The 17,924-nt window shown below is 41.2% G+C and overlaps 1 protein-coding gene across 1 annotated transcript; it reads right to left on the bottom strand.

Annotated features, from left to right (window-relative positions):
- Window positions 1–8,297: 8,297 nt before the first annotated feature.
- On the bottom strand, window positions 8,298–14,684 carry PAQR3 (progestin and adipoQ receptor family member 3). Its single transcript, XM_033160837.1, has 6 exons — window positions 14,422–14,684; window positions 13,671–13,833; window positions 12,359–12,514; window positions 10,691–10,888; window positions 9,318–9,408; window positions 8,298–8,782 (listed from the first exon to the last, which is right to left on the bottom strand). Exons 1-6 carry the CDS (start codon window positions 14,604–14,606, stop codon window positions 8,643–8,645), a joined length of 933 nt encoding a protein of 310 aa, XP_033016728.1. The 5' UTR covers window positions 14,607–14,684; the 3' UTR covers window positions 8,298–8,642.
- Window positions 14,685–17,924: the final 3,240 nt, after the last annotated feature.

Below are 17,924 nucleotides of genomic sequence, written 5' to 3'. Positions count from 1 at the left end.
TTCTGCAGCACTTCGAAGATTACACAGTTCCAGCTTGGTTTACCTGCATATACAGCATTTGACAAGACAGAGAAGACAAAAGCCGGAAATTTGGTGTCAAGTTCTAACCTGTACAGCTCTATTATAAAGTAGGATTTTCACCTAATGTATTTTTCTAGGGTTTTGTACCCCGTGGTATACCCTAGAAATGTCCTTTGAATCACTCTCACTTAACTCGTCCCATTTAATATTTTTGAGTGCATTCTGTCTCACAATATTGTACTTATCTTGAGAGTTCATACAGAACACACGTAACTCTAAAGAAAACTTTTAACTTGAATTTAGGCAGTTTCCAGCACTGGAGGTATAAAACTGAAGCCTTTAAAAAATGATGCTGATTTGAGTCTGGTACCAGTAAACTGCATAGTAAACCACCAATGCCTTACAGCCAGGACCATTGTCCTGTGATACTTTTACCTCTGAGCCATTTGGTGCCCTTGAGACACAGTTTAAAAACATGTAGAACTTAGAAGGTGAGTATTTGATGCATTTCTGAACTTCCCACATGGACAAAGGTGTTCATAATGTCCTTGGCTGTCTGTGGCCCATTCTTGACTAGCTGCGGGAGCTTTGGCTGAATATGTTTCGCATTTCAGTTCCTTGGGTTACAATCTAGCCCAGCTTGGCTTTCTTTTAAACATGTAGGTGTGAAAACACTGCAGTAACCAGCTGCTCCTAAATCATACAGAAGTGCGTGGTCAGGATCCATGGAACACTGCAATGTAGTTCTAGTGCCTATGCAGAAGCAGCTGATCCCTTGATCCCATGAAATATAGCAAACTATTTCTGAAACTAAATAATAATTTAAAAAAATCCTTCCAGTAGCACCTTAGAGACCAACTAAGTTTGTTCTTGGTATGAGCTTTCGTGTGCATGCACACTTCTTCAGATACTGTGCATGCACACAAAAGCTCATACCAAGAACAAACTTAGTTGGTCTCTAAGGTGCTACTGGAAGGAATTTATTTTTTATTTTGTTTTGACTATGGCAGGCCAACACGGCTACCTACCTGTAACTATTTCTGAAACTGAAATGTTTCATATGTATTGGGTCAACTGTATAAAAGGAGTCAAAATCCTACTTCATGCATACAAGCCTGAAATGTTTCTGGATCCTGGGCTTTGCATAGCCATTCACATTGTTAATCCGACTTTACACAAAAGGTACAAGAACTGGGCTCTTGGGGTATTGTTTACCTGACTTGAATATGAACTTGTGGGAGTAAGAAATCTAAAAACAGTTACTGCCCTGGGTGAATGACTTTCCTTAAATGTTTTCCCAGCAGTGGACTCTTGCTCTCCATCTGCTGTGCAGAAGCAAAATATCAAAAGAAACTTTTTTTTGTAACATGATGTTAATACAGGATAAATGTGACAGGCAGAAGAACAAGATGCTTTAAAAATGAGAACTTTAACAAAATTTGATGGGGTTTTTTGGTGATCAAAATATGGTTGGAAGCTCTCTGCAGATGTGTGTTTCTAGTCCTGCAATGTTTCTCTTTTGTCATATCAAGCACAAATCCCAGGTCAGTTAGATGTCTTGTCATTCTAAACATTTCTGTAAAGCACATACGGGGGGGGGGGTGGCTAACTGTGCACATACCTCAGAATGCCTGCTCTTTTATTCCTGTGCCAAAGCCTCTTTGAACTAAATACAGGTTTTGTAACAAAGGTTTATTAAAACTGCAACCAGACAGCTCTTTATTGAAGTGCTGCTTCGACTGTGACAAGATTTCCTACCCATAAAGAGATCAGCTGTGTGTTCTCAGCAAATGAACACACAAATGGATGCAGGGAGCAAACATGTATACATCCCTTGTGATTGTTTCCTCTATGGAAAGGTTTTCTGTGAATGAAACGTACAATGTTTGAAGCAGGTTGGAGTTGCAGAGTTAATCCAGAGCTGTCCACAACTAGCTGATCCTAGTGTAATAACTTCTACTTGTGTGCTTGTAAAGTCTTAAGTGCTTTCAGGTGGCACAAAATAGGCACAGCAGCTCTGGTAGTCAAGTTAACAGTCCCATTAAAAGTACTGTTGATTTTAACAAAAAAAAAAAAATCTGGCTCAGGAACAGTATCTAGTGTCTGATCTTAACCTGGCATCCGGTTGGTAGCCAGCTTTTATATGCCAAGCTGTCTGAAAAATCCTTCCTTTCCACAAGACTCCATGCGCTGTGAAATACGAACACTAGATTTAGAACAACCTGGTCATTTAATTATTTGTAGTAACCTAAAACCATTGCCTGCATTTGTCAGAAGGGTTTTCCATATGTCTGTACTACATGCCTAGTTATTGGCAGATAATTCCATTCTGAACATTTTGTTATGGAGATATGGAATGCCTTTGACCCAAGATGAAAGTAATTCTTAACCTGCAATAATTCAAAGGCAGTGGGGAGAGTTGAAGCAACACAATTGCATTGTTCTAACAATTTCCTTACTATTTCTCCTGAGTTTGTTGGTATAGAAAATATACACATTTTCTCGGTCATCACCTCATGTCCTGAGACACACTTTTCAGCAGTCTCTTGGAAGACACCTGCATTGCTTGATTCATGCTGTTAGCTTGGCAGTGTAGAGTTAATAATGGATGCAACTCTGCAGGACTGGGCCATAGGCAAAACGCCTGTAGCATAACCTTTTAAGGCCAAAATAAATGTGTGGCCATTGAGATTGTTGCCAATATTCTTTGCTTTCTCATAGGGCCTTGCTTCACATATTACTGATTGCATATGACTTTATTTTCATAAGTTTTTGTAAATAAGAACGTTTGTTGATTTTCCTTTGTGGTGGCCGGGGTAAACTGGCAGACCCCACAGAATTGATTTCTCCCTATGTTTCTTTGTTTGCTTGTTTCCAAGAGCTGCAGAAAAGCAGGTTTAATAATTTCCTTCAGTTCTGGACTTCATAGAAAGAAGTGATTGCTGGTTTGGGAGAAATATTTTTGCTTGCATTGTGTATGTGTACATATATTTGAAATCCAGCCTACCATGGTCTTTCCTGGAACCATAGGAAGATTGTGAAGTATTAGTTCATATCAGTGGCCGCCAGATGGAGGATTTTTCACTACTCCAATGGTTTGACCTTTCCAATTAGCATATAGCAGACAGCTAGGTACATCTTCTAAAATCAGCTGCAGAATTAGTTCATCTTGAAGCAGTGTTGCGTGTTACTTCTGACATGATGGCCACCCTAAGGTGCTTTTATTGTACAGATTAATATAGCAGACATGCTCCTAAAGGTTTAAAAGCAACAGGATCTGGTTCAATGTCAGCCATCATTGGTAGAATCAGCTCATGGTTACTATACCATTACCCAAATTTGTGTGATTCAGTTCTTTGAAGGTACAATTGTTGATCCTGGTGAAAGAAACTGAATCCATACCCCCATCCAAGTATCAGTGGGGGTGGGTGCTTACTACTTCCATAATTAATCTGTAGAAAAGGAGGCCTATATCTTACAGCTTGATCCTGCATCTCTTGAACTAAGAGGAGCAATGCCCAAGCTTTGGGAGGTGGGCTGCCTAAAAGTATGCCCTTTTCACCCAGAAATAACTACTGTGAGATTGAATGGCTGTAGCTACTACTGTGAGAATTGCAACTAGAGTCTATCTGAAGATTTTTTTTTTATATGATAGGGTGTATTTTTATATAGAGAATCATATATAAAACATACATGCACACATCACATCTCTTGGAGTTTGTGATCTAAAACAACATTGCAGTCACAATCATTGTCATGGCGTTGGAAAAATAAGTATAGCCAAAAGCTGCTAAGAGTAACAAGGAAATGCAAAGGACTGGCTGCCCAGTTATTTTTCTAAAGCACTTCATTGAAAAGAAGAAATAAAAGTAATAGTGTCTATAGCCAAGTTTTGTTTGTGACTAAGAACATCACTCAAGAATAAAACAATGCTATATTTTAATTGCTGGCAAACAGCTTTAAGTGCACTTTTCAAATGACACTTCCATTTCTTGTCAAGACTCAAAATTTCTAAAGCTATTTTTTTTGGTGTGTGTACCACTAAAACAGAACTTTTGTGTGAAGTTAATGTAGCTGAGAACAACTGTCAGTTGTTACTAAACAAATATACCAGATGCCATGATTCTGTAAACCTGTGTAATTTTTACAACAGAGCCGGGGTGTTCTAGATCTTGCCATGCAAAATGCTAATTGAGTTTCCTGTGTATGTTGCCTCATATGAAAAAAAAAACTTATTGCATTACTTATGCCTCCTGTTGTTTCTTTTGCTGCAGTCAATGCCAGTAATTAGCTGGCTTTGTGAACTCATTTAATGACAATCATCAAACCTATGATGAAGTTGCCCTAATTTCAGAATCTTGCTGTTAACGTGAAGAAGCCAACCAGCTAGTGCCCACAGCAAAATTGGAGTTACCAAATATGCCAGGGGGCGGGGAGAGAGACTTTGCTACTTTGTTTCTCTTGCATTTTGATACTTGTTCCAAGGACTTGGGCTACCATATCCTAACCAACATCTGTTTGGCTTTATATCATGTCAAGTTTTGTCGTACCATCTGACAGAACTTTGCGAGATTTGGTGATTTGTGACAGCTTTGAGGCTGTCAATACCTTTAGTGCTTTTCAGAACTACAGCTTAAGAGTTTCTTAGAGGGAGCAATGCCAGATAGATGTACTGCAGAGTCATGGCCTGAGACAAGGTGGGTTGCAACAGGAGCACTACCACAATGCAAAATATATGAGTAAAGATTAAGAAATGGGTTCCCAAATAAATGGTTTTGTTTAAAGTGGGTCCTGAGTCTGACAAAGGTTGACAATACCTGGCGTGCAGAACCCTGTTTTCTTCCATTGGCCCCTGTTGAAGCATCAAGAAAGCAGGACTAGACACCATATAGAAGGTACAGTGGTGCCTCGCAAGACGAAATTAATTCGTTCCGCGGGTCGTTTCGTATTGCGAAAATTTCGTCTTGCGAAGCACGGTTTCCCATAGGAATGCATTGAAATTTAATTCCCATAGGAATGCATTGAAATTTTCGTCTTGCGAAGCACGACCATAGAAAAATTCGTCTTGCGAGTAACCTAAAAAATCGCAAAACCTTTTCGTCTAGTGAGTTTTTCGTTGTGCGAGGCATTCGTCTTGCGAGGTACCACTGTATAGAAATATAAACATACTGAGAATATGAACAATGGTTCTGCATAAAACAGCTTTCTCCCAATCCAGTCTTGATTAGCAGCCATTCCGCAAGGTAATCTTCAGCTACATTGAAAGGAGAAGCTGTCCCACCTGTGCAGCTCAGGCCTCTATAGAACCCAACACATTGCTTGTCTCTCTCACACAGAAGAGCAAGTACATTTGCCAACAAACAATTTTATTCACAGAGGAGCTATTTACATAATACATATTGGTACAACTTGAATAGATTGCAGCAGCTTTCCTTTGTACATCTAGTTGGACATGGATAAAGGAATTAAAACATTTTTAAAGGCACAGCAGGATGTGTCACTGTACTTAAGCAAGGCTTGTGGTGTAACTTAAAAATGAGGTTCCAACAGCAGATAATGGTACATGTTTGCTGGCTGATAATCACAATTATTAAGCTTAGAAGGCAGGAAATCTATAGTAGTTTTACCATTCTGCATTCCATTTTCTATTGTCTTGAGCTCTCGTCAGAAAGCTCATTTATATCACAACTCCTTAAAAATAAATATTAGAAACACGACGCATGCACAGGTTTGACATTTACAAAAGGTTTTTCTATACAGCTATACAAACGAGTTCAATTGAACTCGACTCTTCCAATTGCAATACTAAACATTTATATCCTAGACTTAGTTTTTAGAAAAACAATGCATTAAATGCAAAATTAAAACAAGGATGGTGGTGAGGGCCAGTAGAGAAGTGAATTCTCAAAAAGGAGTTGCTTCTCTATAATGCAAGAAGCTGTAAACAAAAACTTAGCATTTTCTTTAAAAGCACGTGAGTTTTGGGGGACCAGTTCTCTAAAGCTTTCTAACTAAAGCCATAAAGTATACACTTTTAGAGTTCCTTAACTACACAAGCAAATTACTTAATAATTTTACATCCCACCTTGTCTCCGGCCGTAGTGGTTTTCTAAAGAAGAAAACCCACAGGACTGTTCCCTAGCTGTTGTTATTTTTTTTCCATATTTGCCATGCATAAGGGTAGGTTTACTTCTGTTACACCCTAGCAAAGTCTACAATTCAAGCTGAGATGTGTCAGCTGGAACTTCGAAACAAAGTGGCTACACCCCAACATCTGCCAATGGCTAGGCAAGGAGCAGCTGCTCTGTGTTTGTCAACAGATAAGTGCTATTCTCTTAAAACATCACTCAGAGCAATTCTCCTTAGTTCAATCACTGCTAGAATGTTGATTTGCGCTTCATGTCAGTACTTGACCAAAAACCTGGGGCATTGAGACATGTTTAATCAAGGGACCCCAAATTTCTGACTCACTGCTAAACAGCATTTTGAAGAGCACCCCAAAATTTACAATTACTGGGGCATCCAACTTCTTTTTCCCAAAGATTAGTCTGTGACACCACTGAGGAAAACAACAGCAGATACTGTTCTATAGAAAGGGAGAGGGAAATCAAGTAAAAATCCATGTTTAAACTATAACACAGACATCAGTGCAAGGACACAGAACATGTTGCACATACAGACATATTTTCAACTTATAATGTTACATCCTGGAATGAGAATTTGTCACGGGAACCCCACATGCATATTGGGGGATGTTTCCTCACCCTTTCAGAAGAAATAAGTTTCCTGGCAATTTCTGCAATTTGTTTATCAGTAGTTTGAACAAATTTGATTTGTTCTACTGTGGCCAACAAGTGTTCACCAAGCTATGACCTCTTCCATGGTCTTTGGCATGACTGCTAAACCTATTGCCTCTTAACATGTGAAGGGAAAGAGAACAGCAGCTTTGGTTGCTGCCTCTGAATTTGGTGTACAATGATAAGACGTGAATAAAATAAATAAATAAATAATCAATTTCAAAAGACTGCAAGTAATCTCATGATCAGCCTCCCGCAGCCAGTGAGGTAGTGGGGATGGTCAGCCTCTGCAAGGTTTTGGGGAGGGACGACAACACAAAAGTAAATGGGCCTGTCAGTCACTGGGTTTCTTCATATTTGGTCTGGGAAGATGTACAAAATAGGATAAGGAGGATGGGGGGGGGGGTCTACAATGTACCATAAATGGGTACTTGGCATAGGGTTTTCTCAGCGATGGTTCCCCATTTGTGGAACATCATTCCCAAGGGGTATATAATATAGTTGTGCTAATCAGTTCTGGCTTTTAAGTGGGCCTTTTAGAAGATGGGCTGGTTGAAAACAATTTTAAAATGGCTTGCATTTCATGGATTGCTCAGTTGGACTTTCCAACTGCTGCTTTAAGTAGTGACATTTTGGTAGCATGTTTAGTTTTATATATTTATGTAAACAGCATTGGTGGGACTTTTTACCGTGAACATAGAATGTAAACAAAACAAACGAGAGATCCCTTGGGAAGCAGTAAAAGAAAGTTGATGCCACCACCAGCAGCTGCTATTTCAGAAAAAAAGTGGAACAAGTTTTGTAGAATGCAGAGTCTTCAATATGTGCAATCAAATTTTGGAAAGTCCTTTCTTCCCAGCATGCGGTGAAATCAGAAGTGGCAGGGTTTAATCCTTCACAAAGGGGCATCATAAATCATACAGAAAACCAGCATTTTCCTTGCCTGTTACGCTGAGCAGTAAAACTACTGCAATTTGAAAAAGTTAGGCATCAACATGGTCCTGGACACCAATAGGAAAAGATATACCGGTATTTTTCAAGAAAGTTTTGGGGACTGGAATGTGCCTGTTGTATACTTCAAAATGCTCCGTTACTTCACAGTGATAGGCCACATTCCAGCACCATCCCTTCCCTGGAATTTCTGCCCCTTAAAGTAGAGCTATTAAATAGCAACCTAAGGGGAGAAAATACAAAATATTTGGTTCCCCATCACTTTCCTCAACAGGGGCCATCTGACTTTAGGCCCACCTGTGAGCCTATATATATAGTGGAGTCCGAATTCAAAGAAGTGGATTCAGGGCTTCAGGTAAGAGAGGTTGTTGAGCCCAAATACAAGGAAGCTAGGGGAACACATAATTAATACTGCAGGGATAAGGTCTCTAAAGAGGAACTGAAAGGCTCAATAGTGGAGCATATGCTTTACATGCAAATATATATATATATATATATCCATCCCAGCTTCAATCCCTGGCATCTCCTGCCAGTTAGGGCAGACAATACCAAGCTTAGGCAGCCCAATGGTCTGACTCTGTATAAAGCAGCTTTCTATGAACGGAGCAGCAGAAGCAGAAGTGAAAAGGGAAGCATGCAGCACTCTGTCTCCTTTCCAGCTGGTGACCTAAGAGCTCCTGGGCATTTGTTACTGCAGGCCAGTTTACCCCCAAAAGGACCCCCCTTCCTGAATAGCCAGCTGGAGACCCTTTATGATTTCTGGGCAACCATTGTCTTTTTAACTGTGGCAACAAAAAGGCGAAACTCCTTCCCCATCACAACCCAGTCCATCTTTATCTCCTCCTGCACAGGAAACTGCCATACCTTTGCATGCTAATGTGCACTATGGTCAGGGCAAGGTTTGCTGTGTCTATACTGCATGATGTAGACGGTAGACTGATGCCACCAGTACAGCATCACTACTGCAAGGATGTGCCATACTTGGTGGCTCGAGCCGAGGTAGTTTAACTGCCCTGTTGGAAAATAAAAACACACACATTAATTTAGCTAAAATATTCAGTAGCAGAAGCTCTGGAGGAGTATGTCTTGGACAGTGCTTTGATGCACCAGGGTACATTTATTCCAGTGTGACACAAAGTGGTCTGGCTGAGATAAGTCTCCTTCCCAGTCAGAATGTGTGAAAGATTCCTAGCATCATAATGTATTGCCGGGAAACAAAATAATATGTGACCTTCTCAGACAATTCCCTTTCCAACAGGGGTGGCATTCCTTTCAAGGTATCTACCAAGCCACTTAGTGTTTTACTGTTAGAAACAAGAACACTGGGCAAGATGTACCTTTGGGTGTGTTCTGGGAACTGAATTCTTAGGTAGATATTTAAAAACTTGTGCATGGAGGCACATGGCATGCTCCTTTATTATACCATACAGCTGGGACCAGCAGCCATGGGGAAGAGATGCAGAGGAGAACAAGTGCTCCCACAACATTTAATTAACAGTGAATGGCCTGTGCCCTGGAGAATTCAGCTACCAAAAAATTCAGCCCTACCTGGGAAATATCTTTCTGGGACTTTAGAAATATAAAAGAGAAATGCTATGGCAGCGATCAAGTACATCACAATCACACGGGGAGCAAATTCCTGAAAGACAAAAGCAGAAGAAAGAGGTTAGCAAGATCCCCATCCATCTTTCTATCTATCTAATACCTGAGAGGCAAGGCGGCAATCCTTTTCAACAGATTTAAAATGTTAAGTTGCTCCCTAAAATCAGGATGCAACCCAGATCAACTAACTTGATTTTCTTGTTTCTAAGTAAAAGGTACAAACAGAATTTATGCACCATGAGCATTCCTGAGTCACCTTCTCCCCATAGCTTTTCTCCAGAGTCAAATATGTTTCTAAAAAAAGAAGCCAAAATGGATACACTTTTCTTTTACGGAAGAACTCTCTCACAAATCCCACAACAAAGCTCTTCTTTCCACACCCTTCATTATGTATTTGTAGCTATCAAGCTAACTATCTTGAATCAGGGCTAGCGATGGACACAACTGAAAAACAAACCAGTTCATAACAATGCAATCTAAGTTTCCATTTCTACTGTTCTTTGCCATCATGTTTGTTTATAGAAAATGTTCCTTTTTAAAAAAAGGATAAAGTAAAAGGGGTCATTCCTAAACCAACTGATCAGGAAGTTGTAATAAAGTCAACGGAACTTACTGTATGTTTCCATGTATGAGACACCCCCATGTATAAGACGACCCCTATTTTTTTGAATCCAAAGTTTAAGGAAACATAACCCTAAAGCAGAAGTGATGGGGGCAGAAAGTTGTTGAGCTTTCGTTGGGCAAGATCACCCTCAAAGTTTCCAGCACCCAGTGGTGTGGAAGCTGCTCCCCCTCAGCGGCGGCTGTTGCTGGGTGTAAGCAATTGGCAAGAGGCTCCCCAAGCAGAACACTGAGGCAGAGCACAGGGAAGGCAGCTTGGGCATGCCGTTGAGCAAACTGAGCCAAGGAAGGCAGGAGCAGGCTAGGGGCAGGGTTTTGAGGGCGAGAGAAAGAAAGGAAAGAAGTGCAAGGAGAGGTAGCCGAGGCAGCTATCGGCAGCTGCTGCTCTTGCTCTGGTGGTCGAGCTGGCAGGGGCTGCAGGAGGCGAGCCAGTCACCAGCACTCAGCCAGCAGGGGGAAAGAGAATGAGGGGACAGTGGCAGGAGGGACCGTCTCAGCCCGCCCAAGCCAAAATCCCGGACATTTGTTTAAATATGAAAAAATCCCTCCCCTGTATGCCCATGTTCCGTGTAAGGACCCCCTCCCACTTTTTTTACTAAAATTTAAAAGCAAAAAGCCTCGTCTTATACATGGGAAAATATGGTACTTTGGAGCAAAACACATTTTTGGGATGCAAGCCTGATGACTCCTTAGCTTACCTGCACAATAGACGCACCAACACCTCCGTTGAGCCAAACCCAGTGGATGGTAGGAATGATTCCGTAACCTGACACAGAGCAAAAGATGACTGAGCGTAGCCTGTGCCACTGCTGAGTGAGGTAACTGGGGTGGATCTGGGCAAAGAATACTGCCAAGATCATAGCAAGGACAGTGATCAAGTATACTTGACGCCAATACTGGAAAAAGGGGAAAAAAAGTAGGCAGCCACTAAGTGATAAGAATAAAATATCTGCATCAAAATAGAGCAAAATGAAACGGGTTTTCCCCAAATTCTGGAATGTGCTTTTAAAGCAGCCTTTTCCAGATTGCAGCAGCTACAAAAGGCACAAAGGTAGCACTGTATTCTCTCTTGGCACAGACAATAAAAGTGTGTTTTACATCTAAGCAGCAGAATTATTTTATTTTAAAAAATCCAGATTCGATTATTTATTTCAACATGTTTCATTTGAAGCCACGTCTTTTGAAGTCCCTGTCGAACAGGGCTCTCCCACAAAATGTGTAGTAGTGTTACAGGCCAGCTTCTTCATTCCTCATTATACAGACTGGAGTCACAACTTAGATTCCTGCATTACGCGCGGGGGGGGGGGGGGGGGGGGGTTGGACTAGATGACCCTCAGGGGTCCCTTCCAAATCTATAAATCGGTCTAAGGCAGATTTCAATTTACAGTTGTACCTCGGAAGTCAAACGGAAGCTCCTGCAGCCAATCGGAAGCCACGGAACCCGCATCGGACGTTTGGGTTCCAAAGAACGTTTGCAAACCGGAACACTCACTTCTAGGTTTGCGGCATTTGGGAGCCAAAATGTTCGACTAGCAAGGCGTTCGACTTCTGAGGTACGACTATATTATGAATATTAACACAGTTTAAAACATATAGAAATACTGACAGCTTTTCATACTGAGCACCTGTTGGTCACTTAGTCACTTTTTCCTTGAGAAAACGCCACACATTCCAGAGTTTATACTGGTAGTTAAAATACCTTCCACATTGATTTTATGCCAATGCTAGCAATTGCAACCAACTATTAGACGCACTTACAATTTTAAGCAATGAACTGCATGATTAACCAAGGCAATCAAATTATCTACTACAGGATTCTTAAAGAACCGACATTTACTCTGGAGAAGTGTCATTTAATATATAAAAACACTCCACTTCCTCCTATCAGGAAATATTGCCTTTAATATTTTCTTTTTCCTTGGAAAAAAAAGTCGGAAATATAGTTGAGCTGCCATTACAGAACAAAATGATCTTAAAACATTTCATACCACACAGTATTGTGGAAGATCCAGTTTAGGAGATGCATGGACAATTCTTCAGCTGCCTCTTGTTAAATCGGCTGAGAAAAGTGAGCAGCCTGGTTTGTTTCCTTGCATGCAACGTACTGTCTCTCTTGGACTATGAAATATGGTACACTTGTTCAGGACAAAATTCTGCATTTCAAGCTAGAACACTAACCTGACCTCAAAGTCTGTTTAAAAAAAAAATAGCACATGCAATATATCAATATCAATATCAATATATATATATGCTTATTTTAAAGCAAGACTAAAACTGCTGAATTTTTCAAAGGAAAGGATATCTACTTTTTATTTGATTTTTATCCATGGGAAAGCTACACCAGTCAACCTGACTGTTAAACTTACATTATTGCAATAAAATGCGTAAAAGACTCCAGATACATAACAGCCCAGGATACCAATGGAAATTCCTGCATAATCCAGTGCCATCCACCGTCGACCGGTCTTCTCTGAGCGATGACAACAGAAGAGGTGATACCCTACTGAGCAAAGCATACAGACCTATAAAAACATTCAAACAGATTGCATTAATTTCCTCAAAGTCTAATATCTTCAGCATCAAGCAATAACAACTGGATTAAATTTAAGGATTTTGCATCTGCAAGAGGAAGATTGATCTGCTGCTAGAAAAGAATTCTGGTCTGATCTCTGTTACTGAGGATCAAGGTACCATGTCAGCATCTCACTGTGATCTATGAAGCAGAAATTAATTTAACCTATTAATTAAGCTAAACAAACCCATTCTAAAAACTTTTAATTGACTAAAAAGGTAGCCCTGATTAATCAGGCAGCAGATTTTTAAAGACTCATATTTTAATACTTCTTCCTTTGGAACTATTGTTTTTACCCAAACACAGATATGCTGCATTGCTATTTCACAACATGATCAAAATGATTTCTTTAGTCAAGTGACACCCCTAATATCTTAAGAAGTCTGCTCTTCAAGATACCTCAATCAGAAGTGGCAGAGATCAAACCTTCAGCCTCACTGCACGTCCTGCTTCAGTACAATCCTATGCATGCTTACTCTGATACAAGGCCCACAGGCTTTACTCCCAGGTGAGCATGCGGAGCTTGTTTTGGCTCTAGTTTCAACCAGTAAAGATGCTTGGCCCCACTAAATACTGCACAAAGGCATGGGAACTTTTTCATTTTGTTAGGAAATGTATATCCACTCTCTCAATGCATTTGCCTCAATCAGGACAGCTTAAAACACCCAACTACAGTGTGAAATGAAGACAGGTTCAGCAGCTAAGTTTAAAAAAACATTGTTGCATCACAAAAAGCCATCAGCCTGGAAAAAAAATCCATATTGTATGGGGCAAGATGTTCCATAATGTAGTAACAGTCGCCCTTTCCAATCTGCAGTGGAGTGAAACTTGCTTATTCATGGGTTGTTTTGAGCAACTGCTTTTTAATGAGTACAGGAAGCAAAATGCTTACTTAAATAAATAAATACAATGTAAGGCTAAGGTGGCCTGACTACAGGTTCTCCACCAGCCCTAGAATGCAGACCACCAGTGTCAAGTCGCTGTAAGTAGGCTAGAGTAAGCAGAAAGACTCCACAAACTTCAGCTTTTGACAGAATGCTTTTTCCTGTCTGTTGTCCCTGACACAAGCACAAAAATGTTTGACTGCAATTTACCAAGGGACTTACTTGAAAGCAGAACAGACAAATAGAACAAATAACAAAATCTTCTCTAGAGGCACTCGCTGAAGGCAACACAGAAGTCATGTCATATATGCCCAAAATGAAGAAGAGGAAGAAGCCCAGTAAGTGACTCCAGATGTTAACTGTTTCATTGGATAAAATGAATAGGCTGAGAAATGGAAAAGAAAACAGTAATGACTATGAGCAAGTCAAAGGAACAATTTTTGTAACTGACACCCTGATCATATGTTCCAGATTAAATGGTTGCTGTATTCTCTATTGCTCTTATGCAAGCTAGTCAGTATTCATCCTGCTTTCTTGTGTGGCTCATTGACACCATTTCCTTTGCATTCATAGAACTGCAGAGTTGGAAGGGACCTTGAGAGTCATCTAGTCCAACCCTGTGATGCAGGAATATGCAGGTGCCTTTATGGGGATTGAACCTGCAACCTTGGAGTTATCAGCACCACATTCTAACCAACTTAATTAATTGCACTGGCAAAAGTAGCAGGACAGCTGGCTCTACCCTTTGAAAGAGGATCAGCAGTTGGGTCAGCAGAGACAAAAGGCTGTAAAAACTCTCACACAGAAGCATATTTAATGAAATCTATGGCCTTACTTTGCTAGCTTCTTTTGATTACAGAAAAAGCAAGACATTTAGTGAAACAAATGGCTTTCAAGTAAAAGTATTAAATCCATCAACTACTCAGGCCTGATGTTGTACTTCAAAGTTGAACCATTTGGATCAATTCCATACCTTTTCAAACATAGCCTGGAAGGTAGGTACGCTCTGTAGCCATCTGTGATGTACGGATTGTCCTTAAGGAACACTGGAATCTGCTCGTAGGTGTATAAGCGAATTCCCCGAGGGACCAAAACCGGCCAGTACTGGTAACTTCCAAGCTCAATGTAATGAGCACTCTTCAGGAGTTTCTGATGCATTCCAGCAGTATTTCACTCACCAATTAAGGCAAGAGTAAAAAATACCTAGTAGTACTGAAGGCCTCGGCTACAGTTTACCTGCAAACACATCAAGACACATGAAAACATCCAACTACACGTTTCACCTGTATCACAAAGCAGTTCTCTAAAGTTATACAGAGACTTTTCAGCGCCTTATCAGTTCAATATACTTAGGGAGCTATAGCGCAGCAGCTCTTAATATCTCTTTTTTGTTGTAAACCACTTTGAGGAGTTTTTTTTTTAAAAAAAAAAATCATCAAGTGGCTTATGTATTTTTGGAAAGAATATAACATAAGGTCACCTTCCCCCTACCTACATCCAACTCTAAGAAGTTTAAAACTTTTACACTATAGACAAGACTATGTGCCAAGGTATTTTTCTTTTCCTGAGAACATTGAGACAAAAAGGCCTATTGTACAACCCGTAAGTTATGAAGCACAGGAGAAACTTTCACCAATACAGCCTGTTGGATTGATAAACTGACCCCAAGGCAGCAATTGGATATACTTTTTAAAAGGCAAATAGGTTTATTAACAATCCACTGTTTTAACTGCTGAATATCACCACCATTTTGATTATAGGGAGCAAGTCCAGTTTGAACTCCGCAGGTAAACATTATGGGAGGTCTCACAGCAGTAACACAACTGCCACAATTATAATAATTATATTTTTATTTATACTCCATTCCCCACCCTCCCTGACAGGGAATCAAGGGGGCTTATAGATAAAAAAATAAGAACAAGTAAAAACAGATAACCCACCAATCAATTAAACACTGACAGAATTAAAACTCTCTATGTGGTTTTTTTATGTATGTTTTGTTGAAAATTTTCAGTGGACAAGTGAAAGAAATGAAAGAAACAAAAAAGGTGTTTGAAACTAATACAATGCAATATATAGGTCTAGAAGTAATGATAATGATAATGACAGAATTAAAACTCTCTGTGCATGTGTATGTGCATCCGTATAGTTAAAGCTATGGTTTTCCCAGTAGTAATGTATGGAAGTGAGAGCTGGACCATAAAGAAGACTGATTGCCAAAGAATTGATGCTTTTGAATTATGGTGCTGGAGAAGGGGACGACAGAGGATGAGATGGTTGGACAGTGGTCTCGAAGCGACTAGCATGAGTTTGGCCAAACTGCGGGAGGCAGTGAAGGATAGGCGTGCCTGGCCTGCTCTGGTCCATGGGGTCACAAAGAGTCGGACACGACTGAATGACTGAACAACAACAACAATGATGTGCATGTGTGTGTGGTTTTTTAAATTTATGTTTTTTGGAAAATTTTAGTGGACAAGTTAAGCGAAAGAAATGAAAATGCAAAAAAGGTACAGTAATTGAAACTGTAATACGATATAATAGATAGGTATATAAGCAGCGCTTTTTTCTGGGGGTACACATACCCCTACACATTTTGTGAATCTAAGTTTGAGAGGCAGTATTTCAACATGAGTAAGAAAATGAGAGTACCCCTAAACATTTTTAAAAGAAAAAAGCACTGTGTGTGTGTGTGTGTATGTATATATATATATATATATATAATGACGACGACGACTAGGTTTCCCCAGCGAGTACACAACTGTTAACAAGCCATTGCAATTTTTATAAACGCATTCCAACTCACCCTTACATTCATGCATACACCATTTGCATCTATTACAACCCTACCAGCAGTTAAATGAAGGCAGGGTTGCACCAGCCCTTTCACTGGGGATGCAATCCCTCTACAACAGACATGCCCGCGCTTCCCTGGGAGTTAAGCCCCGCTGGAAGCAACCGCTGCCGAGCAGAAGACGCGCGTCAGGCGGCTGTCTTGTGCGCCTCACGCGAGAAGAAAGGCAAGCGGGCCATTGGAAAGGTGGAGGAGTCGCGGGCTCGGCCGGGAGAGCGCCCCTAGCAACCCGGCCCGCCACGCAGCCCTCAGAGGCAGCCCCAGCCCTCGCCCCGCCGCTCACCCCGGTCGTCGCCGCCGCCGCCTCAGCCGCCCCAGCCCTTCCCGCATCGTGCCGGGCAAAGGGCCGCTCCCCGCCTCAGCGACGAAGAACGAACGCCGCACCGCGCCGCGCCGCTCCCACTTCGCCGGCCGGGCCCGCTGCCCCGCCCCCATCTGACTGCGCAATCGCCGTGCGACCGTCGTCGTCGCGCGAAAGCCGCGTTGCCCGGACGGCGGCAACCAATCAGGCGCCGAAGCCCCGCCTCGTCAGCTGCGCACGTGCGCGCTCTCGCTCCGAACCAAACAAGCCAAGGGGGCGAGCGGGCGCTTCAAGCCTGACGTTGCGTAGCGACGGAAGAGAGAGTGGTGGGGGGAGAGGAGGGTTAAGGACTTGCGCATGCGTAGCCGAAAGGGAACCGCGGCGCCGGTTGGCATCTGGGGCTTGGGATTTTGAATCCTTTGGGAAACCGGGAGGCGTGGCTGAAAGGGAGAGGCCTGATTGGCCGGTGCTTCCCTCCCCTCTAATCGGTTCCTGTTCACCTGAAGAGAGGTGAATGGCGGTGGCGAAGACTAAGTTAGGGCCATTAATTCCATATATTTATTTTTAAGTTGTTGTTGTTGTTTGTTACAATGTGGTATAATAAATGTGATAATGTGAACCCCTATAAATCCTAGAATATGCTTCTAATAGAGAAGTTATGGTAACCTGTTGCTCTATGAAACTGGGACAGAAGGACAGCTAATATGCAAATCATGAAGATACAGCTCATAAACTAGAACATAAGTTGATACATGGTGCAAAATGGCTACATGTAACACAGGTTCCCAACATGCATACTAACACAATGTATCAGATCACGGTGAGAATCAAAGTTTAAGTTACAGGTGGCTAGCCTGTTGGTCTGCCATAGTCGAAACAAAATAGAAAATTATTTCCAGTAGCACCTTAGACTCTCTCTAAGGTGCTACTGGAAAGAATTTTCTATTTTGTTTCAATCAAAGTTTAGTTAGCAATGCTTATTGCGCATGTGTATTAAACATGAAATGAGGTAATGATGTACATGATTGGTGAAAATTGAAATCCTTTGTTTGAAATGTTATATTTACCCCTGCCCGGACCCTTGGGCGGGGTTGCAGTTTTGAGAAAAGATTTGACTGTAACCTGTTGCTTTGCAATAAACAACAATGGACTCCGAACTCCTCTTGGCGTAACTCAGAAGATAAGCCATTTTTGGCTTACAACATTAATACCCCGCCTTTTTACCTGACTGGGACTCAAACGTTTTATTTTATACTATAAGTATTTCCTGTAATATTTGTTAGACGTCTTACTGTAACCAAACAGTGTGTAATTAAGTAAAATA

The sequence above is a fragment of the Lacerta agilis genome, chromosome 9 (genome assembly GCF_009819535.1).
Source record: "Lacerta agilis isolate rLacAgi1 chromosome 9, rLacAgi1.pri, whole genome shotgun sequence".
NCBI classification, from domain to species: Eukaryota; Metazoa; Chordata; class Lepidosauria; order Squamata; family Lacertidae; genus Lacerta; species Lacerta agilis.
Note: the sequence above shows the minus strand (reverse complement) of the source record. Positions and strands in the feature narration are given on the sequence as shown.

What these genes read in the sequence shown, in the direction of transcription:
- PAQR3 (XM_033160837.1), bottom strand. Translation starts at nt 14,606, where the DNA reads ATGCATCAGAAACTCCTGAAGAGTGCTCATTACATTGAGCTTGGAAGT. An exon ending in TTTGTCTGTTCTGCTTTCAA is followed by an intron (nt 12,515 to 13,670) that starts GTAAGTCCCTTG and finishes ATGTTTTTATAG; the next exon opens with GTCTGTATGCTTTGCTCAGT. An exon ending in CCCAGAAAGATATTTCCCAG is followed by an intron (nt 8,783 to 9,317) that starts GTAGGGCTGAAT and finishes ATTTTCCAACAG; the next exon opens with GGCAGTTAAACTACCTCGGC.